The 24112-nt window shown below is 37.9% G+C and overlaps 1 protein-coding gene across 1 annotated transcript in view; it reads right to left on the minus strand.

Moving 5' to 3' along the window:
* The window catches only part of pcdh1a (protocadherin 1a), a 92910-nt gene that overhangs the window by 63714 nt on the left and 5084 nt on the right, over window positions 1-24112 (minus strand). The window contains exons 2-3 of the mRNA XM_039617986.1: window positions 20138-20952; window positions 17404-19590 (exon numbers count right to left, since the gene is read on the minus strand). Of these exons, the coding sequence (XP_039473920.1) occupies window positions 17404-19590; window positions 20138-20932 (2982 nt within the window). The 5' untranslated portion in view covers window positions 20933-20952. The remainder of the gene's footprint in view (window positions 1-17403; window positions 19591-20137; window positions 20953-24112) is intronic.

The raw sequence follows: 24112 nt of genomic DNA on the forward strand, positions 1-24112 counted from the left end.
ATAAAAAATTGTATTTTCTTAAAACTCGTCAGCAGGCTTTTCCCCAATCAAATATGTACTATAAGTTACAACATGAGTAAAGGTGTTGTAAATGCAAAGCAATAAGGCAGATAAAAAAGGTTTGAAAATATATATTACTTGCAAAAGACATTTTAAAAGACATATCGGGTGTGCAGGAAAAGAAGTGAAACACCAGAAGAATATAGCATGCCACTTGTAATGTGTAAAGAGAAATTTGCTCAGTGGGATACTTTAGGCAGAGAAGTAATTTCCCTTATTATGCTGCTTATCTCAATTTCTCTGGCACCAATGTAGAAATAAAACAACAATAACAAAAACTCTCAAATATATAACTATATACATAAAAGATGATGGATCTTTAATGGTGAATTTTCTTTTCATAGCAAACTCCATAGTATCTTGCCCCAACCCCACCTATATTAGGATTATCCTCCTGTGATCATCACTTTAAATAAGATTTTTGTGAGATTTTCATTAAATACAGGCACACCCAACAATAACCAATACTGCATAGCAGAAAAAATAGTTGATTCATCGATTATAAGAGTGACAGAATTAACTGCCAACAATTTTAATTCTTGATGGATCATTTAAGTCACTAGTTCCCTACCTGTTCAGAACATGCCTGTTCAGATCAGGCTGATTGCGAATTGCAGTGAGTGATTGAAGTCATTTGGAGAAATAGGAAGTGTCAGCAAATGCACAGCTGCCAACATTTAACTGCAATGATTTAATAACGTTGGTCTTATCCGAACTGCATTGCAGATATATGACATTATCTAGATTAACATTATGTGCCTAGACACCATTTCATGTTACCTTGCAGAGTTTGTCTTGTGTGTGTTATTATGGTTATAAGGCACATGTCAGAGCATGCATGTGTCTCTGTTAAAAGCTAAATTAATTACATAAATTATAATATTATAATGCTAACTACTCTTAGCCAAACAGAAAATCACAAAAAAATATGTAAAGAGTGTCTCAGAACACAACCAAAATATGGAAACCTCTCACCAGTGACTTCATACTTGACATATGAAGCTCTAATACCCCACATAAGAGATAAGCAGATTAGACCCCAGTCATACACGCCTAGAGACTGGTTGGCAACTGCCTGGCAAACACTGGTTGCTTGGGAAAAATTAGCTTTCTTCAACTGATCGTGAGCGTTTGTTGGCAGTTGCTAGCAGTAGTTGTGAAATCAAGATCCAGTTGGTGCTTGGTGTTGCACCGACTGCGGGGGGGGTCTACATACTAAGAAGTTATCAGAAAAAAATAAAAACTAGTTGCAGCTTTACATGTATTCTAAATACCTTGGTCTAAGCAAAGTTACAAAGGACTTGTATAAAACAATGAAGGTCTTAAAAATAGAATTAAACAACAGTCTACAGCAGATGGCACAGAAAATAGTAGTAAACCTGAGCATTTCTGGGGGACCCTGGGTAGTTGGCTTCTCTTCCCATTTGGTAATCACACTGTGCCTCTAGGCTACAGTACACACTCAAAGCTGCAGCCATGCAATGGAAATCTAAGCAAGAGAAGTGCAATGAGGAGCTATACACTCTTGGATGTATAAAAAATCATATTAATTAACTTAAAAGAATACATTTTCCTTCATGCTTCCATGTCAGATCTATGAGTTAGCAAACAAAGCACAAAAAACACACAATTAATCATGACTCCACAACAGTTTGTCACAAAGAGAAACACTCCTGAAGCTAGAGAAAAAAAACATTCATTAGGCAATGCTCCATATGGCAAACTTTAACGGTTAATGAGGTTGTAATACATCAAATTGCTTTAAAATTAGTATACTTATTTGTGGGTGCTGATAACATTTATTAAATGTCATGAAACCGTTCGTAAAAGCGAAGTGGTAGACAGCATGTCATGGCGAACCTTTTATGCCCAATTCTATCCCGAAAGGTGTCAGAAATGGCTATTTGTGGCCCAGCAAAGGATTCAACTTTGACTTGATCTAGGATTTAAAATTTCAAACTCACTTTGGAAAATGTGTCTGCCTCTGGAAGATTTGGGTCAGGCTCATCAAATGTAATAAGCAGCGCTCTAATCACAAGAGAGGCAGTATGCTGGAACCTCACAGCTGTATGCAATTGTTCCAATCGGAGCAGGGTGAAAGAGCTGCCATTTGCTGGAGAGCTTGTTCAAGCAGTTACAAAAGAGTGAGTGAAATCTCAGCTGGGATCTGCTTGGGCTCAATAATGCTTATGCTAATTTATATTTATAGCTATACTTTGCATAGTGTACTGGTTTGCTAACTGGAAAAATAAAACACTATATATTTAACTATATTTTTAAACCAAGTGTCATCAAACATCACTGCACTTTAGGATGGTTAGAATTATTGAGAAATGAGTCTTTCAATACGATTTCTGAAACTATGTCAGAATCTTGTGGAAAAATACACAACTTTTACCACATTGCCATATGGACTGATGCTTTTATGCAACCTTATCTGACACTTGGCTTCGAGTAAATATCCTAAGGAACACATGGCATTCCAGTGACAAATCAAATTTTACACCATCTGTAACTGTGCACCTTTGTGGCTGACTGGCCTTAAAGGTGTCTGTGGACCAGAGCACTTCCCTAATGGATCTTAATGGGTTTTATGGTGAACTCCAGGCTTCTAATGGGGTAGTATGTCTGATGGGGATGCTGCTCCCTGGCCCTCTTGGGCCCTGTCTAGTTTCCTAATGTGACCTGAAGAGAAGAATACATAATGTATTGCTGTTTGTCTAAGTCAGAGGGTAATCCTTAGACCTATAGAAGAATTTTTGGGAGAAAGGAAGGTAGGTTGAAAATAAGGAAATGTGAGAATATGAGAATGTGTAAGTGCAAAATACTTTTAAAAAGAACCCCAGGAGTTAAAGCAGCGGGAGAAAAAACATGGCATATTATTGAGGGACACTTTGGTGCTAAGCTGCTTATTGATAAAAGCACTAATCTGCCTGGCAGAAGGTAAGGAGGCTGGGTTGTGTGGTGATATAATATCTCAGCTAAAGGCAATGCCATCAGGGAGCTGAGCCTCCACACAGCTTTACCTAAAGAAGAACTCATTTTATTTTATTTTTTTTTATTTTTTACATAAAAGATGGAATCTGACCATGTGCCACTCACAGAAAGCATTTGAGCCTGAGGAAAAATGACAGCAACCAATAGCTTTTCATCAGATATTTCATTAAACTTGATCAATAGGGAGACCATCACATTTTAATGTGCACATGGATCACCAGCATCACTTTAATCAGGTCTATTTTCCCTCTACATCAAAGAGCAAGTCAGCACTGCTAAGCATCTTGATGACATCAAGAGGGCTGATGGCTGGCAGTCAGGATTTGCTGCACAAAAAGTTGCAATTGCCATCCATCAGGAAGAATTTGGCAATTGCTCATTCTACATAAATCAAGAACTTGTTACATTATTAGAAATGTTTTTAATGAATAATTACTACATGAAAGCTGACATAACAAATACAACAGTGTTTGTGAGAGGTATAAAAGGTTAGAATCTTGCTATGTTCTCATTTAGCTGAGATTCATAATGTTGTCGTTTTATGTTGGCGTGCTACAAAAGCAGTGTTATAACATTTGCCTTTGTTGAAAACACTCCACATGGCGCAATGAAAATGTTGAGCTTACTCGCCATGTTGTCAGTGTACAATCCAGTATAATTTGGAAAACAAATGTAAAAGTAATTTGTATCACCCTCACAGATAGTATAAGGTTTAAAAGATGGACACAACCACCAAGAGATCACCTGATGGTTTTAGGCCACCACCATGGTGGTATAACATGAGTGAAAGTTACTTTATCTGCTAAAACTAGTTACCTTGGTTGTATATAGTTGTAACACACATATATCAGCTAGTTAGTGTTACAACTAACTAGCTGAAAAGTAGTAGAATTTAACTGACCAAAAGTGAAGCTCAGACTTTTTGGATGGTCTGTACCCCTCAGCAAGCCATCGATAATTTATTAAAAATACTCCAAAATGCTCCAACAGCACACACAGCAATGAGATAAGGTTAAATGCCTCAAAGTACTGGATGGGACCTAGGGCTATAGCTACCTGTGTTGGGACACCTGTCAGTTACAGTGACCACCTGACTGACGCACCTAATTCAATTATTCTGGTCCATGAGTTACAGAAATGCAAAACAACACTAAAAACATGCAAGCTAGTCAGCATTATTGTGAAGGGAGAAACTATCTACAGAGGCCAAAACAAATTTTTACACCAGGCTGTAAATATGATTTTAGAACCAGCCTCATTTTTCATTTTGCAGCTCCCGAGGTTGCCCTATTGTTCACATTATGTACTTCGTTGGCACATTTTCCATCTTTTGTAAAACCTTGATTAAGGAAGACAGACTACCTCAGAAAAGGAGATCTCCAGGTAGCATTTTACAAATAAGTTTATCATCCTTTGCAAACTGAAATATTTACTTCTATCCAACCCACAAATGAAGTTTGCCTATTACCCACACCTGTCATTTCTGCCGCGTCATACTTCAGGCAAACCGTTTCAAAGGGCTAACACTAATAATTCAGTATAGGAAATGCAAATAAAATCAATCCCTATGTCCTTGTTGAAGGGATGGTTGTTCATTAGGACAAGCCTGCTAATTGAATGCATTTGCCTCTCTGCTGTCTCACTTGCCCTTAAAGGGTTTCATGCAGAGCCTTTGGAATAAATGACTCCTTTGTAACCTACTGGGAAACTTTTATTATAATATAATTATATTACATTGAGCTCAGAGTATAATATTATCTACTCACAAGAGTGTTCGTAAAGAATTTCTCATTTCCATCACTTTTAACTCTGGTGATATGATTCACGAGTTCATGCTACATTAAGTACATCTTTTCAAACTTGTTATATTTTCTAAAGTATATTTTGTGAACAAGCAGAAGATCATTGTTTACAAAACAGTAAAACAGTGGATGTTTTTTTTTTTTGTTTACCTCTTTCTCAATCCATCAATCAATTTAGCACATTTAAAAAACAACACAGGTCCACTAAAGTGTTTTACAATGTAAAAAAAAAGGTACAGTTTAGGTGCAGAATATGTTTGATAAGTGATGTCCATCTTTACATCAACATACATGATATACAGTAATATTCTCAACGATCTGGAGCCCACTAACAAGCCCAAAATTCAATGCAAAGACAAAAATATGCATATTAAGGAGCACTGTACACAATAAAAAGTTTTCAAATAAGATTTCACCTTAGCTTACTTATAGAAACTTAAAGAAACAATGTAGCTCCGAGGTTTGACAGCTGATTGGCTAATAATTAGGATGTATCCTGGACTTTAAGTCAGCCTATAACGGTACATGAAACAGAAAGCATCAGAACGGTACATGGAGGGTGCCAAGAAACTGTAAATGTGCTCAATATGACAGGCAGCCTATACATCAGTGTTTCCACATAAACCTTGATTATTGAGGTGTGCCATCTTTTTTACTGTGCTGAGCCAGATCGCACAGCTGACATCCATCTCCGTCTACAGTAACTCAAGGTAACACACCTTCTCTATCTTGGCAAGACACTTCAAAGGATGTCTGAGGATGTTATGTGAATATTATTGGCATGTATTTCAGCCTGCCTAGCACAATTTTTTAACACTAATTAGCAGACACATCAAAGAAGATTGTCATGGGTGAAGTTTAACGATTTTAGGCAACTGCCCACGAGCTCCATACAGTGAAATGATTGCTGGAAATAAGAAGAATAACGTAATAGTCAACACAGATCAAATTGTAGTGAGTTATTTATGTTATTAAGGTTTATTTAGATCATCAGCTAAAGCATTTGAGCCATCTTGTCAGCCGCCCTGCTTGTGCACATTTTACAGAACAAAGTATATAATTGAGACTGCACAACTTTTGTTTTTTTAGACTTCCAGTAGGCAAAAGCACCCCACTTTCACTCCCTACTATTTAGAATAGATTTTTCTCCAGTCACTGCATGCAGCCATCAAATGTGAATGCATTCACTGCAACCAATATCTTAGTCTTAGTGTTATCTATCTTAAATGTTATATTGTTTAGATGTTTAAATGTTATATTAGATCAGTTTAGGATGACTATTAACATCTATACATTTGTAAACTGCTGAGACATAATGATTCTAACCATGTTTTATTCCCATAAATCATATCATACATTGTAAAAATAAAAAAGAGAGCATACTTATTTTAATTGTAGTAGAGGAACACATTTTTTTCACCATGACTCTTTCAAAAGTGCACATAAAGGTAGATTACAAACAAAAAACACCTTATTATCTTTGTCATGGTGACAGATTGTGTTGCACTGCTTAAATTGTATTAGCCCCTAATTATTTCAAGTATTACCATCTTCATATTCACAATACTTTATTATTTTTTCATTTCTTCCATCCATTCATCAGCTTCTTGGAAGAACTGGCAACTCGTGGTGGATTCAATAACATGGCACTAATCCCAAACAATGGAAACTGACAGCTAAACATATCTGGTGGCCTTAGCTGCTGCAGTTTTCTCAACATTAGATTTTCTTCTGATTGCTATTCATTAACTTGTTTTTTTCAGGGTTTTTTGTTTGTTTGATTGTTTGTTTTACAGCTCAATCAAAAACAAGCACTTTGTTCCAAATAAAGAGGATTTCAAAGAAAAAACAAGTTGGGAACTTACTGAAAGTGTAGATGCTAGTTTAATGAACAATCAAATGGTCATGCAAGGGAACTTGCATGAGAACACAGATGTATTCCTAATAATTTGGCATTGATTTACCAATTATATCACAAAGGTTTAATCACCACATCCCAAAGGTGCTCTATTGGATTGTGTTATGTGACTGTGGAAGCCTTTTGAGTCCATCCCTCAGATCATTACATCATCCGCCTGAACCACTGATACAACAAAGGGTTGATCCATGTTATCATGTTGTTTATGCAAAATTCTGACTCTACCATCCAAGTGTCAGAGAAGAAATCAAGTCAGCCTAGCTGTTCAATTTTAATGGGTCTGTGTGAATTGTAGCTCCAGTTTCATTTTCTTAGCTGACAGTAGTGGGACCCAATGTGGTTTTCTGAAACCCACCTGCCTCAAAGTTCAGCATGTCTTGTGTTCGGAGATGCGCTTCTGCATACCTTGGCTGTAACAAGCGCTTAACTGAGCTACTTCTGACATCCTATGAGCTCAAAGCAGTCTGGCCATTCCCTTCTGACCTCTGGCATCCACCAGGCATTTTCAGCACAGAAAACTGCTGCTTGCTGGATATTTTCTCTTTTTCTAATCATTCTCTGTAGATGAGATGATTGTGAATGAAAATCCCAGGAGATCAGCAGTTTCTGAAATATTCACACCAGCCCATCTGGCACCAACAACCATGCCACATTCAAACTTGCTTAAAATCCCCTTTCTTTCCCATTCTGATGCTCACTTGAATCTTCAGCAGGTTGTCTTAACCATGTCTACATGCTTAAATGCACTGGGTTGCTGCCATGTGGTTGACTGATTAGATAGTTTCGCTAATGAGTAGTTGAACAGTTGTACCTAATATGCAGGCCAGTGACTGTATTCTCTTCATACTGCAGAAAACGCAATAAAGTTCTGAGATTTGACGCTTATCATTTCACTTTTGTACAGCAAACATGCAGTAATACAGAATGGTTGCAGTCCAAAGCCCACATTTTGTGGCAGTAAGTTGAACTGCTGAAAAACTGCAATGTAGAAAAGTGAAAAGCAGTTGATTAAAATGTCAGGTTGTTATGTGCTGGTTTTTAAATTATTTTTTGGCAAAAACAGTTATATGAAGTTTTGGTGTGAATATTCTTTTTTATGCGTACAATAGCCCTAACCATTTTTGGGATGCATGAAGAAAGTTTTATTATGCTTTAATTTAATTATCATCCCAAGGGAGGTTGCCAGTTGAGTCTTTGTGTTCACCCATCCTAAACAAAATGAAATTAAAAGCACACTGTCTCTTAAAGCAATGCTTCAGCAAAAAATAATGAACAGGCTCTGATGTCTCTGAATTCCTTCTCTAACAGCAAAGACAGTATGGCAGTAGCTCGAGTGCTTACAAAAGAACTGCTGTATGTATCTAGCCAAAAAAAACTGCAGGGAATGTGGTATTTTCTGTTTTCCTACACTAAACTGGAGTGCAACACTTTGCTTATTATTGTCCTCATTGAAATGCCAAATTCACATTCAGTCAAAACTCAGTATTTTTGTCTCCTCTGTAATACAGTAAGACCGGTGAGTCCTTACCTAGCAGTTACATAGGCTTAGAGATATATTTAATACACAGCCTTTATATATCCTATAAAGTTGTCTCACTCATACACCCACAGCTTAGCTACACATAGGAAAAGTCATAGCACCTTTTGCATCATCTCATTCTCTTTTCAGCTTCAGAGAGACATATTCAGACAAAGCCTCTGTTTCTTGCTTTTCCCAAAATTCTCCTATGTTTGTCAATTCCAACTGTACATCGCCTGATGCTGTCACCTGTTTGCCAGGCTGTTTCTCATCAGCACTTAGTCACAGAAGGCTGCTTGTTACCTTCCATGTTACCTTCCTGCCTTTGACCATTTTTATTGTTGCGTGTTTGCCTTACAGTAACTGCCCATTGAGTTGGGCGATTGGACGAATATATAGACTATCCCTATCGTCGATCATTTTTACAAGGGCGATTTATTTATTGATTTGACCATGAGTACGTTTGCTAATAATAATGGTGCTAATAGAAGCAGTCAACAGAAGAAAAAAAATAATAGCGCTGTTTTAACAGCACCCTCTTTCATCTGCGAGCAAATGCACAGAGTGCGCCCAAATACAACAGGGCAATAGCCCTAATCAATGCAAATAGCTGACCTGATTGGCTACCTGCCTGGACTTTTTTTAGGGGGAGGTAACAATGTTTAAAACAATAACAATAATAATATTTATATTTATAACAAGGTGCAATAATAATTAATGTGCAATAATAACAGTGTGCAATACACATAACACTTATTCTTCTTTTTTATTTCTAAGTTAATATACTGTGTTGTGTTGTTTGTGTTGCGTTGTGATGTGTCATATCGTGTCGTGTTGTGTTATATGTAGTGCCGACGTAGGACAGTTTTTCCAATTTCATTGTACTACTGTACTATGTATGACTGTGCAATGACAATAAAGAATTATCTTATCTTATCTTATCTTATCAAATGCAGCGATTCATTTACTCAAACTCATAACAGAAACAAAGAAAGGCAGTAGCCTATGTTCAGAATAAAACATTTGGATGGTGGACACGTACATGCTCATGCAAGTTATGTTTGAGTCCTTTGCTCTCACTATACCTCTGCACAAGCAGCACGCTGCTTTGGTTACAACCTTAGGTTGACTTCCTTCATCCGGTTTAAAGGAAAAGAAATCCCAAATTGGCGACTTTGTATAGTTTTTGGTAATTAGTTCGTCCAGCTTTGAACTTCTTCTGTGTTGTAAATGCACAAATCAGTCCATGCATGATTACATTGCTCCGGCCCTCAAAAAGTTTAAGCATGCACGAATATATCACCCATCGTCGGTTGGAAAATTTTTACATATCGCCCAACCCTACTACCTGTACCTGTTACAGTGAATAGATATCTGCAACTTAGCTGATCTCAAGTTGATTTCCTATACAGGTTCTACTGCAAATGTCTAAACCACTCTCCTTGTTGAGGAGTACAAGCCTCAAATTATTTTACCCAATGGTGTCAGTATTTTAGTCAAACTTACTGTGTGGATTCAAACACAGAAATGTATTGAACAAAGAGAATAACAAGGGAGATGATGTCCAGTGTGGTTACTGTTAGGCACACTTAGCTGATTTAAAGTTTAAAATGAGTTCAGGTTTTTTTTGGACACGTACATGTACATGTAGTACAACCCCCCCATCCCCCACCCCCCTAAAAAAACAACCCACAGGAAAAACTATGCTTTATGAAAAGGTAGGTGCAAAATGATATACTACTGCATTTCTTAAATAATAAACTGCTCTGAACTAAGATCACTTTGGCATATTTTTTCCTTTTTGTTATCTGGCTGTATTAAGTTGTGAAGGAGCAGCATCAAATGTGCAGTGCTTTCACTACAATGCAATACTGATGCAGTGTATTGAATCATCCATTGACACTATAAAACAGTAAGAAAACATGCAGTGCAGGCAGGGCAAATTACTCCACCATTACCTCACTTTCCTTCTAGCCTTCTTTTTTTGAGTAATCAGCCAGGGCAAATATGTGGTGCACAAAGAGCTGTTTGTGTGTTTGTGTATTTGTGTGTTTGTGTGCGTGCCTGTGTGTGTATGTGAAAGAGAGAGTTGGTCTGTGGGTGAGTATGTCTGTGTGTGTGGCTGTGTCTGTTTGTAAAATACTGGGAGGCAGATTGGAAAGTGAGATAGGAAAAGATAATTTAGCAGCACGCCATGCTTTCCCAACTATTCAGTAAAATGCAGATGACATATTTTCAGTGATTTCAAGGTTCCACTGGTCTTCAGTAAAAATAAGCATAAGACAAATCTGCGGAATTGTTGCATACGAACATATCACACACAAATCTGTGATTTATCACTATGTTTGCACCTTCATTTGTCTGTGCTTTACAAACAAATTGAAAACTGCCCCTAGCCATGTATATGGGGAAAAAAAGGGGGAAAGAGGCCTGGCTGTTTTAGGAAACATACAAACAACTCTTTAAAATGAATACATCCACTACTACTACTACTATGATTACTATAACTACTACTATGATGAATAATAATGACTTGGATTCCCATTAGCTTCTCCATTGTGGTTGCTAGTCTCCTTGGGGCCCGAAAATGTTCCTATGTGAAATTATGTATTTCGTAAAGTTACAGTGAAGTCAGTAAATCGCAGACTCCAGTCAACTGAATTCTGTTTTCTTACCCTCCCCAATTTAAGTGCACAATCCTAGCTACGGTGACTGCTGTAGGACAAACATGTTTTAGTCAGCCTGCTGAGATCAAGGCATTAAATAACATTCAACTATACCCCATAATGCAATTGCCAGCCTATTAAACGTATATGATTTCATTATATTATTAATCTATTGCCTCTTTTTGTTATAACTCAGTTTAGTTGTCATATTTCTTAATCTACACTAGCATCTTCTGTCAGAAATACATCCTCATTTCTAAGAAATCTCTTAAGCCTTATCTCAGTATAGCATTGCTAATCTTAATTTATCATCAAGGCAGGGTTCCTTCACTGAGCGTTTCCTAAGTGGAGCATGTTTGTTTAACAGATACATTAGATTATCTATAAACAGGGTTACACCACTATTTGCATGATTTCTCCAACATAATTCTGACCAATTTAATTTCATTCAGAATTAAATCCACATCAAATTTCTGTAAGTTCTACAAAGGACAATTCTAATTTACAGGTTTTGAAAATTTTGCTTTCCAAGTTACAACTATCACATTATGAATGCTGGACCCAACTACCACCAATACAGCCCCTGATCATAATATTTTATTATTTACAGATATCTGATCCGTGTGCATAGAGATTTTATTATAATGGTTATTTACAGAAACTGTTGGCCGTGTCACAATTTGAGGAAAGTTTAGACATCCCTGTAACTTAGATAAGGTTTATTTCTTAATGAACAGTAGTTATTAAGAAATTCATTAAGATTGATCGAAACGAATCAATGTTCAGGTAACCAGGAAAAAAAATGTCAAAATTCTATTCTGTTACTTCCTCCATCACTATACTTAAATTTTCAAAATACTGTATATTAGAATTAGGTGGTCTGTAGCAACAGCCTATAAAATAGGCATAAATGTTGAAAACAAATCTTTAACCAAAAATTCTCAATCTCTGGACTCATTAAACATTTTTTATCACTGTTCCTGGAGATAAAAAGCAACGCCTACACCAAATTTATTTCTGTCTGCCCTGTACAACTTGTAACCACTTACAGCCAGCTCAGAGTCATTGCAGCTTGAATCAAGATTAATTTCAGGCAGAGCCGCGATGTGAATATTATTTCACCGATACCAGTGACTCCTATTTCTTCAAATGTGCAATAATCAAGCCCTTTTCAGACAGGCTTGTTGAAAAATAGACATTATTAACTTTAACTAAAATAAGAATGGTAATATATGATGATATGAAGACACCATCCTATTGTTGTTTGTAGACAGAATGATTAATTTTGGCTAAATGCTATTAGCATTGCATCTAAAGGAAGAAATCAAAGATCCATGAGTAATTTGGCCAGTACTTACTGTTTTCTAAAACACCAGAAGACACAAAATGTTCAGAATTGTAATAAAAAAAAACATTGTAAAAAGTTTTAAATAAAACATTTAAAAAACCCTGAATTCCATGTAAGCAAAACAAAATACTAAATGGAAAACTGTAGGCTTCAACGGTTTTATTAAAAATGCCATATCATTCCTGGATGACATCATTACAGTCATTTTCTTAAGTCAGTTTCTTGGCACTATCACAATTTTTTAATTAATTAATTAATTTAATTTTTCATTGCAGTGAGTTTCTCATCTTGAGCTGACAGATTACGTGCTCCTTCCCCTTCACTGTTTTCTTCTTTTTTTTAATATAATGTTTGATAGCCAAACTTTTTTTTCCCCTGAGTCACAGTGCCTGTCTCAGGGGGACAAAACATTCAGAACTCCCATTATTTTAGCCACAGACTTTTTTTCAACAATCCTCAGTCTGGGGGAAACATTTGTGGGACAAAAATGTTTCAGTTTCTTCATTTGGAATTTCTCTTGCTTTCTTGCTTCAGTGAAGCATACAGGCTTTTCTCTTTCAGCATTGCCACTAATTTCCCCACTTAACCAAGAGGTAAATGCATTTTCTTATATAGATAATGCTGTGTGCCGATGGTATGCATATATACAGATTGTACCAGTCTGTTAGTTCAGAATGACTCTGTTTTGCTAACATGCCTATAGTGATGAGGGGAAAAACGGGCAGTGCACTTACTCGATTAATCTGATAGTAATTTTACAAACTTGTTTTTTGTGCACGGTAAGAAGATTTCCAAACACACCTAAGTAATTGAGGGCCAGTGTGTCACAGTCTCAAAGAACAAGTGCAAATTGTGCTTCCAGCCTCATCTGTAATATACCTCGGCTGACTTCAAATACCCGCACTGGACTAAATCGGGCTAATCCCAGCTCAAAGGGATGCCTAAAGTTCACAAAGTGTGGGCCCTTCTTAACAAAGAAGCAGGTTAATTAAGACTCACACTGACTCACTCTTCTACCCTCTACCACAGACGGGCATGAAGATGAACGAGTAAGCCAGAGCTGGACAAAATTCCTCCTCATTGAATGAATAGAACATTTTATCACCATGCGTTGATGCATAAAAAATACAGTGACGCAGTAATGATTGTTGTGTAACAGATGATTTTCAGTCCTTCATAGTCCTTGTTCATATGTAAGATTCTCATTAAATGAAGTGTGAAAAAAGGTGCCAGCTCTTGGACCCAACAGAGCTAATTATCAGGTCGAATGGCTAATGTGAGTCACTGGTTTCTCTAGCAACCATCATGCAATATCACACATTCAAAGGTGATGAAGGGGTAAACTACAAAAGGTGCAACCTTGAGCGTCCTGGATTTAGAAATGTGCAGCTTACAATGTTGTGTTTTCAAAATACAACTATGTACCAACATTTGCTTAGCTATGTTACTTTTGTGACTACTGCTATTGATTTGCTTTATTTTGTCCAAATGGATCACACTGGGTAAAACACACTTATTTAAAATATTCATATTCTGTTAATAAAATAAAAAGTTTCCTTTTAAATCTTAAGAATCAATCAACCACTATGTGTATGGATAGTAACTTCACATGCGATACTCAGTACAATATATTGTTTGCCCAAGAATAAAATTGTAGCATATATCTAAAAATGGCTTAACTTGCCAAGACCCTGAGGAAAATTCCCAGTGTCCCTACTTTAATTACAACAATACCCAAACAGGTGCAAGCAGAAACTGTAAGAACCTCTATGCATATTCAGGACAGTGAGGCTATAACACCCCACCATTTGAAGTCTCCCACATGTTTGTTTGAATCTAGTATAGAACCATTTGGGCTGTCTATGATGCTACATTAGCGCTCAGTAATTTTCCTTGATCTAAAACTTTCTAATTTAGCATTTGATGAGTGTTATTCTAAAGGGTGTTGGCAAAGGACCACAGAGGAATGAAGCTGGGCTTCTTTAGTGCCTATCATCCTTTCTTCCACCTCTGATGCAATGGTTCTCAGAAGCTTTGGAGCTAGTTGGCAGCAAAAGCACTGTCCACGTTACTGAATATTATTGGTTGTAGACACATGGAATGCAAAGTTAGAAGTGTGATTAGTGGCGTTGAGTGTCTGTTGCAGTTTCTTTTTTGTGAAACATTACATCCTGGAAACAGCATTTTAGGAATATTTGCAGAAGTGGGTTAATCTAAAACAATTACAGGGCTGAAACATTCTCCACAGAGTCTTGGGAAAAGATCAAAATGTGTCTGAACTGATAGCAGTACTAGCTCCTGGTGTAGGAAACTAAACAAATATTATTTTGCACATATAGCTGGCACATGCTTAGGTAATATGATGATCTAATTAGCACATCTGAAACATCTGTTCGGGTTCTTGAGTAGTATAGTACTTTAATATTCTACTATTCAGCCTTGGGCTGTTCATTAATCTAGCATATTAATGTGGAGATGTTTCTGATAAGTTCAAATAGAGAAGATGAAAAAGTAATCATTTTGTAATGACCAGCTCCACAAATAAGTTCAAAATGAAAGTTAAGTAGGTGCAGCAAACAAGACAATATTTTACCTGCAAATAAATACTAATGCATGTAACTACATCTAATTTTGCATTATCGGTCTATTTGCACTTGCAATCTAAACCTGGGCAAATATTTTCATCTTTTAAATACATCTCTACTATCAACGTCTAATACCACTAACACACTCACAAACACACTCACACACTTTTATATCAGTTTTTTGATCAATTTGTTTAATATATCCGCTCAGATACCACCTGACAATAGATTTGCGTTAAGAAGGAAACTGTCTCTAATTAAAGCCTAAAGCATGAAGATACTGCTTGAAACAAAAATATCATTAAATGTTTGTAATATTTCATATGCTCATAATCCCTGAACATGCACGCTGGAAATTTGAGACTTTGAGACTTGACAAATAAAAAAAACTAGACATCTGACCATATTGGGGAAACAAAAAAACAAAACTATTGTTGAGTGCAGCACAGTTAATTAAAACAAGGGCACCACTCTAGATCTGTCACATCACTTGGCAGTTGCTTTAATTATATATTTTGGTCAATCTGTTCTTCCTGATGTGAGAGGGGATGCCATACACGAGACAACATCTGCTGAGGTATGTCACATGAGCTTCAACATCTGTCCATGTTTTTAAACAGCCTGTCACTCACTTGAGTCATGTTGCATATGTATTTATGCGATCATATTGAGAAAGCACACACACAATACTGTCAAATGCTGAGAGCTTACATCTGTGCCAGACACAATTAACACTCTTAGATTAAGGAGCAAATCTACACACAAATAGAGAGATTGGCACTACACACAAACACCCAGACACACCCTGTGGCTTGCAGTCATTTTGGTCCCTTATGTTGTCCATCAAGAAGACAGTGGTGACTGTTCTCTAAACTGACTCCACCCACAAAGGCTTGTGATCACCTAAGCTGTCAACTAACATCTGCTGAAACTACCAACAAGCCAACTGTGAGACTGGCTCTGAAGATATCTCCACAGAAAATGTGTCACCTACATATGTTCAGAACTCAGCGGCATGTTTTCCCCTTCTATTTTTGCTAATTTTTATGTGGCAAACGTTATCTGCAAAGCCTTGGAGAATGTCAAACTGTTTTGTATGTGTGACACTGAAATGTAGGAAGTGTCTTGAAAGCTCATGTCAACTCGTCCTGGTTGAAAATAAATTGTTTACATCAATGTCAAATATTTTCAGTACTAAATAATGGCCATCCTTTGAATGCCACAGTAGCGACATGAATAAAGTATTGTTAGATCTAGTTGGTGTGTGTTTCACAAATATATCACTTTTCACTCAGTGTAGTTCAGAGGAATCAGTCATGTTAGGTTGCTAATCATACCCTGAGTTTTTGAATTTGTGGTTGTTTGTGATGGAATGCCCCTGTGCAAGGCTGTCTTTGGTGCTGGGTATTCTTTGAAGTTGTGTGATCAGCATCTTACCTCTCACTGACACTAGCTGTTTTTTTTCCATGTTAAATGTGAGTTCAGCACATATTTAACTAAAAAAGTAAATAAATAAAAACCACAGATCTGTTTCAGTGGCTCAAGCATGGCTGTGTAACTGGTGGGATCAAGACATCTGGACATTTTTCTGTATAATAAGGAATGTTCTACTATATAAGGATAATGATAATCTGCCTTATCCCCTCCTGCACACACATTTATATTTGTGTAGTCCAAGACACACATTTACACAGTTGCAGATGACACAGAAACCCAGAGACACACTAGCTTTCTAGCCTTACTCTCTAAAATCTTTCTGTTCGTAATCCCTTCTGACTCTATTAATATTTCTGTTTCCATGGTGATTCAAGCCCAAATGTTGTACAGATAAGAGGAGATAAGAGCATAAGGAGCAGGGAGATAAGAGCAAGTGACCTGCCGAGATCACTACAGAGCACTAGAGGTCAAGCAGAAGAGCAGAAGTAAGTAAGTGAGAACAGACCATCCCTGCTCAACTCTTCTGCCAACCTACCCGAAAAGTAAAAACACATATGTGACAAAATCTCATTTTTTAGCAGTGCCACAATACTTGCAGCAACTTTCTTTCTGTCTATGCAATTTTAAGAAGCAAAACAAACAGTTATTAGTAAGAGAAAGAATGGATAATATAATTTTGAAAATTATTTGGTCTGTTCTTCGTATATCATCACACACAATTTACAGTTATGCACTGAGTAAAACAGCCAGTAACAAATTTGTACTAAATTTTTAACTATCATTTTACATTTTTACAATCCAGATAGATGGCACAATGACAAAAATGCCATTCACATAATTCAAATTTGGGACTGTTATTGTCAAAGTAAATCATATCAAATTACTAGAGCTGCCAAAGTAGTCATGAATGAGAGTTGTTGAATGTGTGATATGTTTCAGGACTGTAGATGATAAGAATAAAATATTGCAAGTATATAATGAAATCAGTGCTCTTCAACATTCTCACAAAATGCACCAAACCAATCACCCATTCCTCAGACAGACCTTACTATGCGCTTGAGATGACTGTACCTGTTTGTTGTTATACTTCGGTTGGCTCGTCTTGTAGCTGTAATCTGAGTACTGGTCTGAGCCAGTGGAATTGTCATCTCCTCCTGTTCCTACGAAGGTGTTGGTGGCAGGGAGGTCCTGGACCACCTGGTGCTTCTGTGAGGCAGAAGGCGATTGAGCTTGCAGCTGGATGGAGGGTAAAGGGGAGTTGGAACGGTAGTGTCTGCCTATATCAGGGCTTCCTGGTGAATATGTTAAAGGCAGATGTATCCTGGGGCTATCATTGACTCCATCAAGGTTGAACTTGAGACTTTTTTGAAGGCTGACCTCTTCTTCTTCCCCGAGTGGTTTTGGAGACTTCTGAGGTTTGCCTTTCCGTCCACGTTTGCCTTTGGTGTTTTTTGGTGCCTGTTTGGGTGCATATAAGTCCTTGGTTTCCTTTTTGCCAGCTTGATATCCACTCTTGGTTTCTCTTTGGATGCGGTGGCGAATAAATACCACCACCAAGATCAACATTACAACACCTGCTACACCAGCAAGGCTTCCAAACAATATATTACTACGCTGAGCAGCAAAACCATTGTCGGGATCACCAGCAATGTCCCTGTCCAGTGGAGTGTAAAGACTGTGTCCCACTAAGGCTTCCACTAAGCTGACATTTGAAATGGTTTCATTGACATAGATGTGGACCAGGGCAGTAGCGTGGCGTGCAGGCTTCCCCTTGTCACTTACTCGCACCACTAGGCGATGTAATCCACCATGTTTGCGTGTCATCTCCTTTGCTAGAGTGATCTCTCCACTTGAGGGGGAGATGCGAAATAACTGGTAAGGGTTTCCACCAGCGATACTGAACACCAGCTCTGCATTAGGGCCATTGTCCAGGTCCTCAGCTTCCACTACTTCAACGTGGCTATCTGGGGAGGCTAGAGGTGATAAGCGTCTGAAGGAGGAGTTGGAGGGCTTAGTTATCACGGGATCATTGTCATTTTCATCCAGTACATTGATTGTAACACCCACATATGAAGACCTGGGTGGCTCTCCTCCATCCACTGCTTTTAGACGGAAATTATAGCTGCTTTCTTTCTCCCTGTCAAACGAGATGCTTGAGAGAATAGTTCCTGTTCCATTTTGAACAACAAACTTCCCTTCATCGGGCTCTACAGAGAGGTGAACGCGGGCATTCTCGCCTTTGTCCATATCTAGGACTGTCACCATACCAACTGGACTCAGAGGTGGCATGTTTTCCAAAACTGAAAAACTGTAGCCACTAAGCATGAATTTGGGATCATTGTCATTGCGGTCTATTACTTTTATTACAACAGTTGCTGTTCCTTTATGGACAGGAGACCCTTTATCTGCTGCAGTGACCCGAAACTCATATTGTTCTTTGTGTTCACGATCAAGAGAGCTTTTGGCTCTTACTTCGCCTGTATTTGGGTCAATCTCAAACAAGCCTTTGATGGATGAATCTGGCAAAATATTATAGAGAAGTTCGGCATTAGTGCCGCTGTCAGCATCTGTGGCTATAACATCTAAAATTTTTTCCCCTGGTTGGTTTTCTTCAGCAAAATCAACCTCAAACAAGGTAGGGGAAAATATTGGAGAGTTATCGTTCACATCAGTCACTTGCACCTTCAAAGAGTTTGTACTAGAGAGTGCTGGGTTTCCAGAATCTACAGCCACAATCTCTACTCGGTAATCTCTAACTCTTTCATAGTCGAGAGGCGTGGTGGTCTGTAGGAAATACTTCCTCTTGTTGTCACTGGTTGAGTCACTGGCAGGGCGAAGTTGAAATGGCACATCACCTGCTACCACACAAGTGACCACAGCATTTTCTCCCTCATCTTTGTCAGAAACTTGAACTAAAGCAACAGCTGTTCCCACTGGCATGTCTTCGGAAATATTTGCCACTCCTTCACTGTGAGTCACAAGGCCAATCCCACGAATCTCCACAGCTGGAGCATTGTCATTTTGGTCAGTCACCTCAATGGTTACAAATGTCTTAGAGCTTTTAGGCTGAGGCCCTTTATCCCTTGCTATCACATAGAAGGACAAGCTGCTGATTTCCTCCCTGTCCAGTGGTCCTTTGACATAGATGATGCCAGTGGACCGATCAATTCGTAAGAGTTTCGGCACTGGGTCTACTGCCTGGTGAAGGGTGTACTCAATTTCTCCATTCGGGCCCATGTCAGAGTCGTTTGCTTTAACCTGTAATCAAAACATATTCAATGGTTAAAGGCATTAAATATGCGCAACAGTTTAGTGTTGTAACTAATGAATCATTGGTCACTGAATAAATTAATCCAGGAATCTGTGTGGGTCTGATCACTTTAAATCACAGCATGTAGATAACTTTGTTTTGGCTATTGCTTTTCCTCTGTTTTTTGATAGTTACATCACTAGCCTTCTTTTCCCTTTTTTCTAGGATTCAATAAAAGGTTGTAAATTATTAGGCCTGACATTTCCTTCATAATAATCAGTGTAAATTTACAGCAGCATGCTGTGAAAATCCTGCACAGGGCAATTTATACTCCGAAAATAATATCTCATACTGTTCTGCAACTATATTGTCAATACAAGCTATAAGCATTTATTACCTGTACAAGGATAATGAGCTAATGCTCTCTTCAAAAATATATATAAAATGTCAAATCCAAAATTTAAAACTATACATTTACTTAGAAAAACATTGCTGGTTGCAATTTAACTTTGCAATCCAGATTACAACATTATACAAAAAAAGTTTAGAAATTACCTGCAACACAGAGTGTCCGACAGGGCTATTTTCCGAAACCTCTGCCTCATAGGTGGACTTTTCAAACTTGGGAGCGTTATCATTGGCATCAGTCACCACCACTCTGAGTAATGCACTGCTGTAGCGCTGAGGGTTTCCTCCGTCCACTGCCTTTATGGTGAGGTCATAAGAATCCTTTAACTCACGATCTAGGTTGCCCAGGACAATGAGCTGTGGGAGCTTCCCTCCCCTGTCATCAGCCACTTGTAAACCAAACAGGGTTGCAGCATCTGGCCCTGCAGTCAGCGCATAGTCAGCTACCCCATTCCTGTCAGAGTCCCTGTCTGTAGCTAGAGGTATGGAGAATAACGCTCCCATGATCGTGTTCTCGGGGACTGAGATGGTGAGCACAGAAGAAGGAAATTGGGGGGTGTTGTCATTGATGTCCTGTACTTCAATGCGTCCTTCAATAAGCCGTGGGCTCTGGTTTTGTATCAGATCTGTCACTGATACTTCAAATTCCAGGTAGCAGGGTTTACCCTTAGCCAGGGAGCGACAGTCCCTCAGGGTTTCTCTGTCTATAGGAATCTCTGTGGTGTAAATGTCCCCTGTCTTTCCATCGACACGAAGATAAGGGGCACCCACCTCTAGCTTGTAAAGGTGACCTGAGTCTGGCAGTCCCTGGTCTGCTGCCAGGCTACCTATAAGAGTATTTGGAGGTTGCTCCTCCTGGACCCGGTACAGGATACTGCCTTCAGCAGAGCCACAGTGCAGCACCACGACCCAACACAATATCACTTGTAAATTCAGTTCCATTAGGTCATCAGACGATCTGCCTGTAAAATGAAAAAACACAGTATGGGTCAAAAAGCTGGTTCCCTTTCTGCTGAAACCTAGCTCCATAAAGCAATATGTACATAGCTGTTACTTTTTATTTAATTATTCAGAAATGAAAAAAAAAACAACAGAAGGTCAAAGTGAAACATTAGACAGGGGAAGCAAGCAGCACTGTGTTTTTGAATTATGACTCTACAGCTATAAAATTAATAGTTTTTTTTCAATAACTTGCAGTAAAACATACAGCAAACCTAGAAGCACAACACAATAATTAGACAACAACAATAACAAAGAGAAAATAGGGCATTTAAAAAAATGCAATCATAGCTATCCCAGCATGGCTTCTTTTCAGTCTCAGAGCTTCAAGAGTTTCAATGAATATCTCAGCTTTATGAAATTCATGGAAAAATGAATGTAGGAACAAGAAATTATATCTTGTGAGCTTACATCCAAAACAAACTTGAGGGCCAGTGTGGATTGTTTCAGCTGAATAATCAAATAAAAATGTAATACAAAAACTCACAGCCTAAGAGACTCATTATTTCTGTATTACACAGCTAGACATTGAGTAGGGAAGCAATGTAGCTCTAAAATAACCTATGGTTTGAAACCCACGCTCAAGAATACACCCTTACGAGCGAGCCAAGATTTTGTCTGCTGAGAGAAATGAAATATTTGACCAATTTGTTTACCCAAGAGGCGTCTGACAATGAACACTTGCACACTAAAGGTCATAGAGTCAAATTTCTTTCTCATGCCGATTATGCAACTTTGCCACTATCATCAAATCCAGCTTCCACCCGACACTGCACAATGCAGACATTTCCACACTCCATTGCCACTGGCTAGCTCAAACACTGTAATCATTGTGTTTGATTTTGAACCTTTCAACTCTGCAATTACGACCCATTATTTTAGTGTCTTCTTTGATCTTTACTCCCTCTAGCAAAAGAATTCTGTTTTTTTTCATGCTGCAATGATTTTACAGTATAATTATTTCCCCTCTCTCTCTTTCTTTCTGTGTGTGTGTGTATATGCATGTGTGTGTGTTTGAGTCCTATTGGTAATTGAAATAGGAGCAATCATTGGGGTTAAGTATCAAGGTCTCATGCTCTGGAAAACTTCATCGTGAAAACAGTTAAAAAAATTCTGTGTGTGCTGAATCAGTGAGTGTCCACTTACTAATCAAATAGAGTTCATTTCAGTGCATCCGATTTTATTGTGCTATGTTTGTGTTACTAATGCAAAACTTCAATATGCTGATCAATACCAGCTTTAATGACTTGGGTTATAATTAGACAACAGCAGTCCATGTCACAGTCACTGTCTCTTCAATACTGCACTGTTTTAAAGCATTTCTTTATTTCACAGGCTTTTAAAGAAAGTTACAGCGAAAACAAAATGCTACTTCTAGTTTGAAAAGTTATGTAGAAGTAAATCATTATGTTAATCCAAACACAGGTGAATAGTTCCAATTATTTCCACAATAGTTTTTCAACTGAAAAAGAAAAGAACACAGGTGCTCAGTGTAGTGTGGGTCTATGTCGTGGGTTAGGGATTAGGAAAAGAACAAGAGGAATCAATGCTTCCCTAGTTAGTGTGGGTGAGAGCTGATAGAAATATACATACAAGACAGCAAATGGAGTTATTTAAAATGCAACAGCATGCCGTAATGTTCCATACAGGAGTAAGGCAAATGAGTATTAAGCTAGACAGCAAAACACAAATATACAGAAATCCAATAAAAAATCCAATTCCTTTTGAATACATTAAAATTGAAAGTGCTAGTTATTGATGCACTAATTGCTCAAAAATCAATGTCTCCCTTTTTACATTTGCGAGGAGAACCTGTAGTCAATGTGGCATGAACAGTGATTGCACTTTCTCCAGTTCATGTTTGCAGTATAAAAAGGCAGGAAGAAGCAAAAACGCAATCAGCAGATACACTTTTCTTATACCCAAGACTGACATTAACAAGGTAACAGCATCCCATGGGATATAATTTTAAGGGGAATTATAAATCACACTGTAAATGTTTCATACTGCTGCCTACCATTCCATTAAACACATGCTTTCATCAAGATATGTGAACTTATGAGGTGTGCATGTATGTATTGCTTCAATTAAATTGGTATTTGGAGAATTCAGTAAAAATTACTTTAGCTTACTTGATATGTGCATCATCTGTGTTTTCATTTCTATTTTAAAATTCACTGTTAAATTTCAAAGTTTTCAAATGTATTTATACAATGTGGCATCTAAAAATGGCATACCGTAGCTGATTTTATAATGGTTTGGTTGTAACTGCTCCCCTGATATTATAGCCACTTCTGCAATGAATAGCCATGCTTTGATAGTGACATGATTGTTATGGTTGATGACACTCATGACTTAATGTTTTCCAGTTGGCCTCATGCCTGTCTTCCAGATGGCACCATGCCTGACAGTCTAGTGAATTAGTGTCCTTTTTTTCTTTGTTTACATTTACATTAAAATTCATGTTGTTCGTAAAATATGCGTTTTGCTATCACTCAGTGAGAATCTCTTATCAGCTGAATATCATTGACACCACGCCTTTGGGTTTTATCTCACATTCCTCAGCTTTCGCACAAATATTTTTTCAAAAGCTTGACAGTGCCAGATTTCCTTTTCTCATCTCAAAGTGCTGTGAGGTGGGAAAGGGAAACAGGAGATTTTTCCCTACTGGAGGATGTGAAACTTCTTGGACTACTGGATGTCTCACCGAAATTTACTACCTGAGCATCAAAATTGATAAATTAGAAGTGCTGAACACAACTAGGAGTGACATTCCCTGCATCTCAGCTCTTTTTCTCCAAAAAACTTGGTTATCATCTGTCATCCCAGATGGTAGACCCACAAGACTACAAGCTGATTCAGGCAGATCGCGATACATAATTCAGCAGAAAATCAAAGGGAGGAACAAGAGGTTAGTTCTCTCAGAGTGATAAAATGTTTTTGTCATAGCTGAGTCCTGTTGAACTGCTCAAAAAATCAAATACTCTTCCTAGTCATTTCCAAAATTAAGATTTTAACTTCTTTAATGAATGAAATCGGCAATAAAAATGCCAGCTTTGGAGGAAAAATATTGAACTGGATCAGACATTGCAAGACTGCAATATTGAGAAAGTGCGAGGCTGA

The sequence above is a fragment of the Oreochromis aureus genome, linkage group 10 (assembly GCF_013358895.1).
Source record: "Oreochromis aureus strain Israel breed Guangdong linkage group 10, ZZ_aureus, whole genome shotgun sequence".
Taxonomy (NCBI): domain Eukaryota; kingdom Metazoa; phylum Chordata; class Actinopteri; order Cichliformes; family Cichlidae; genus Oreochromis; species Oreochromis aureus.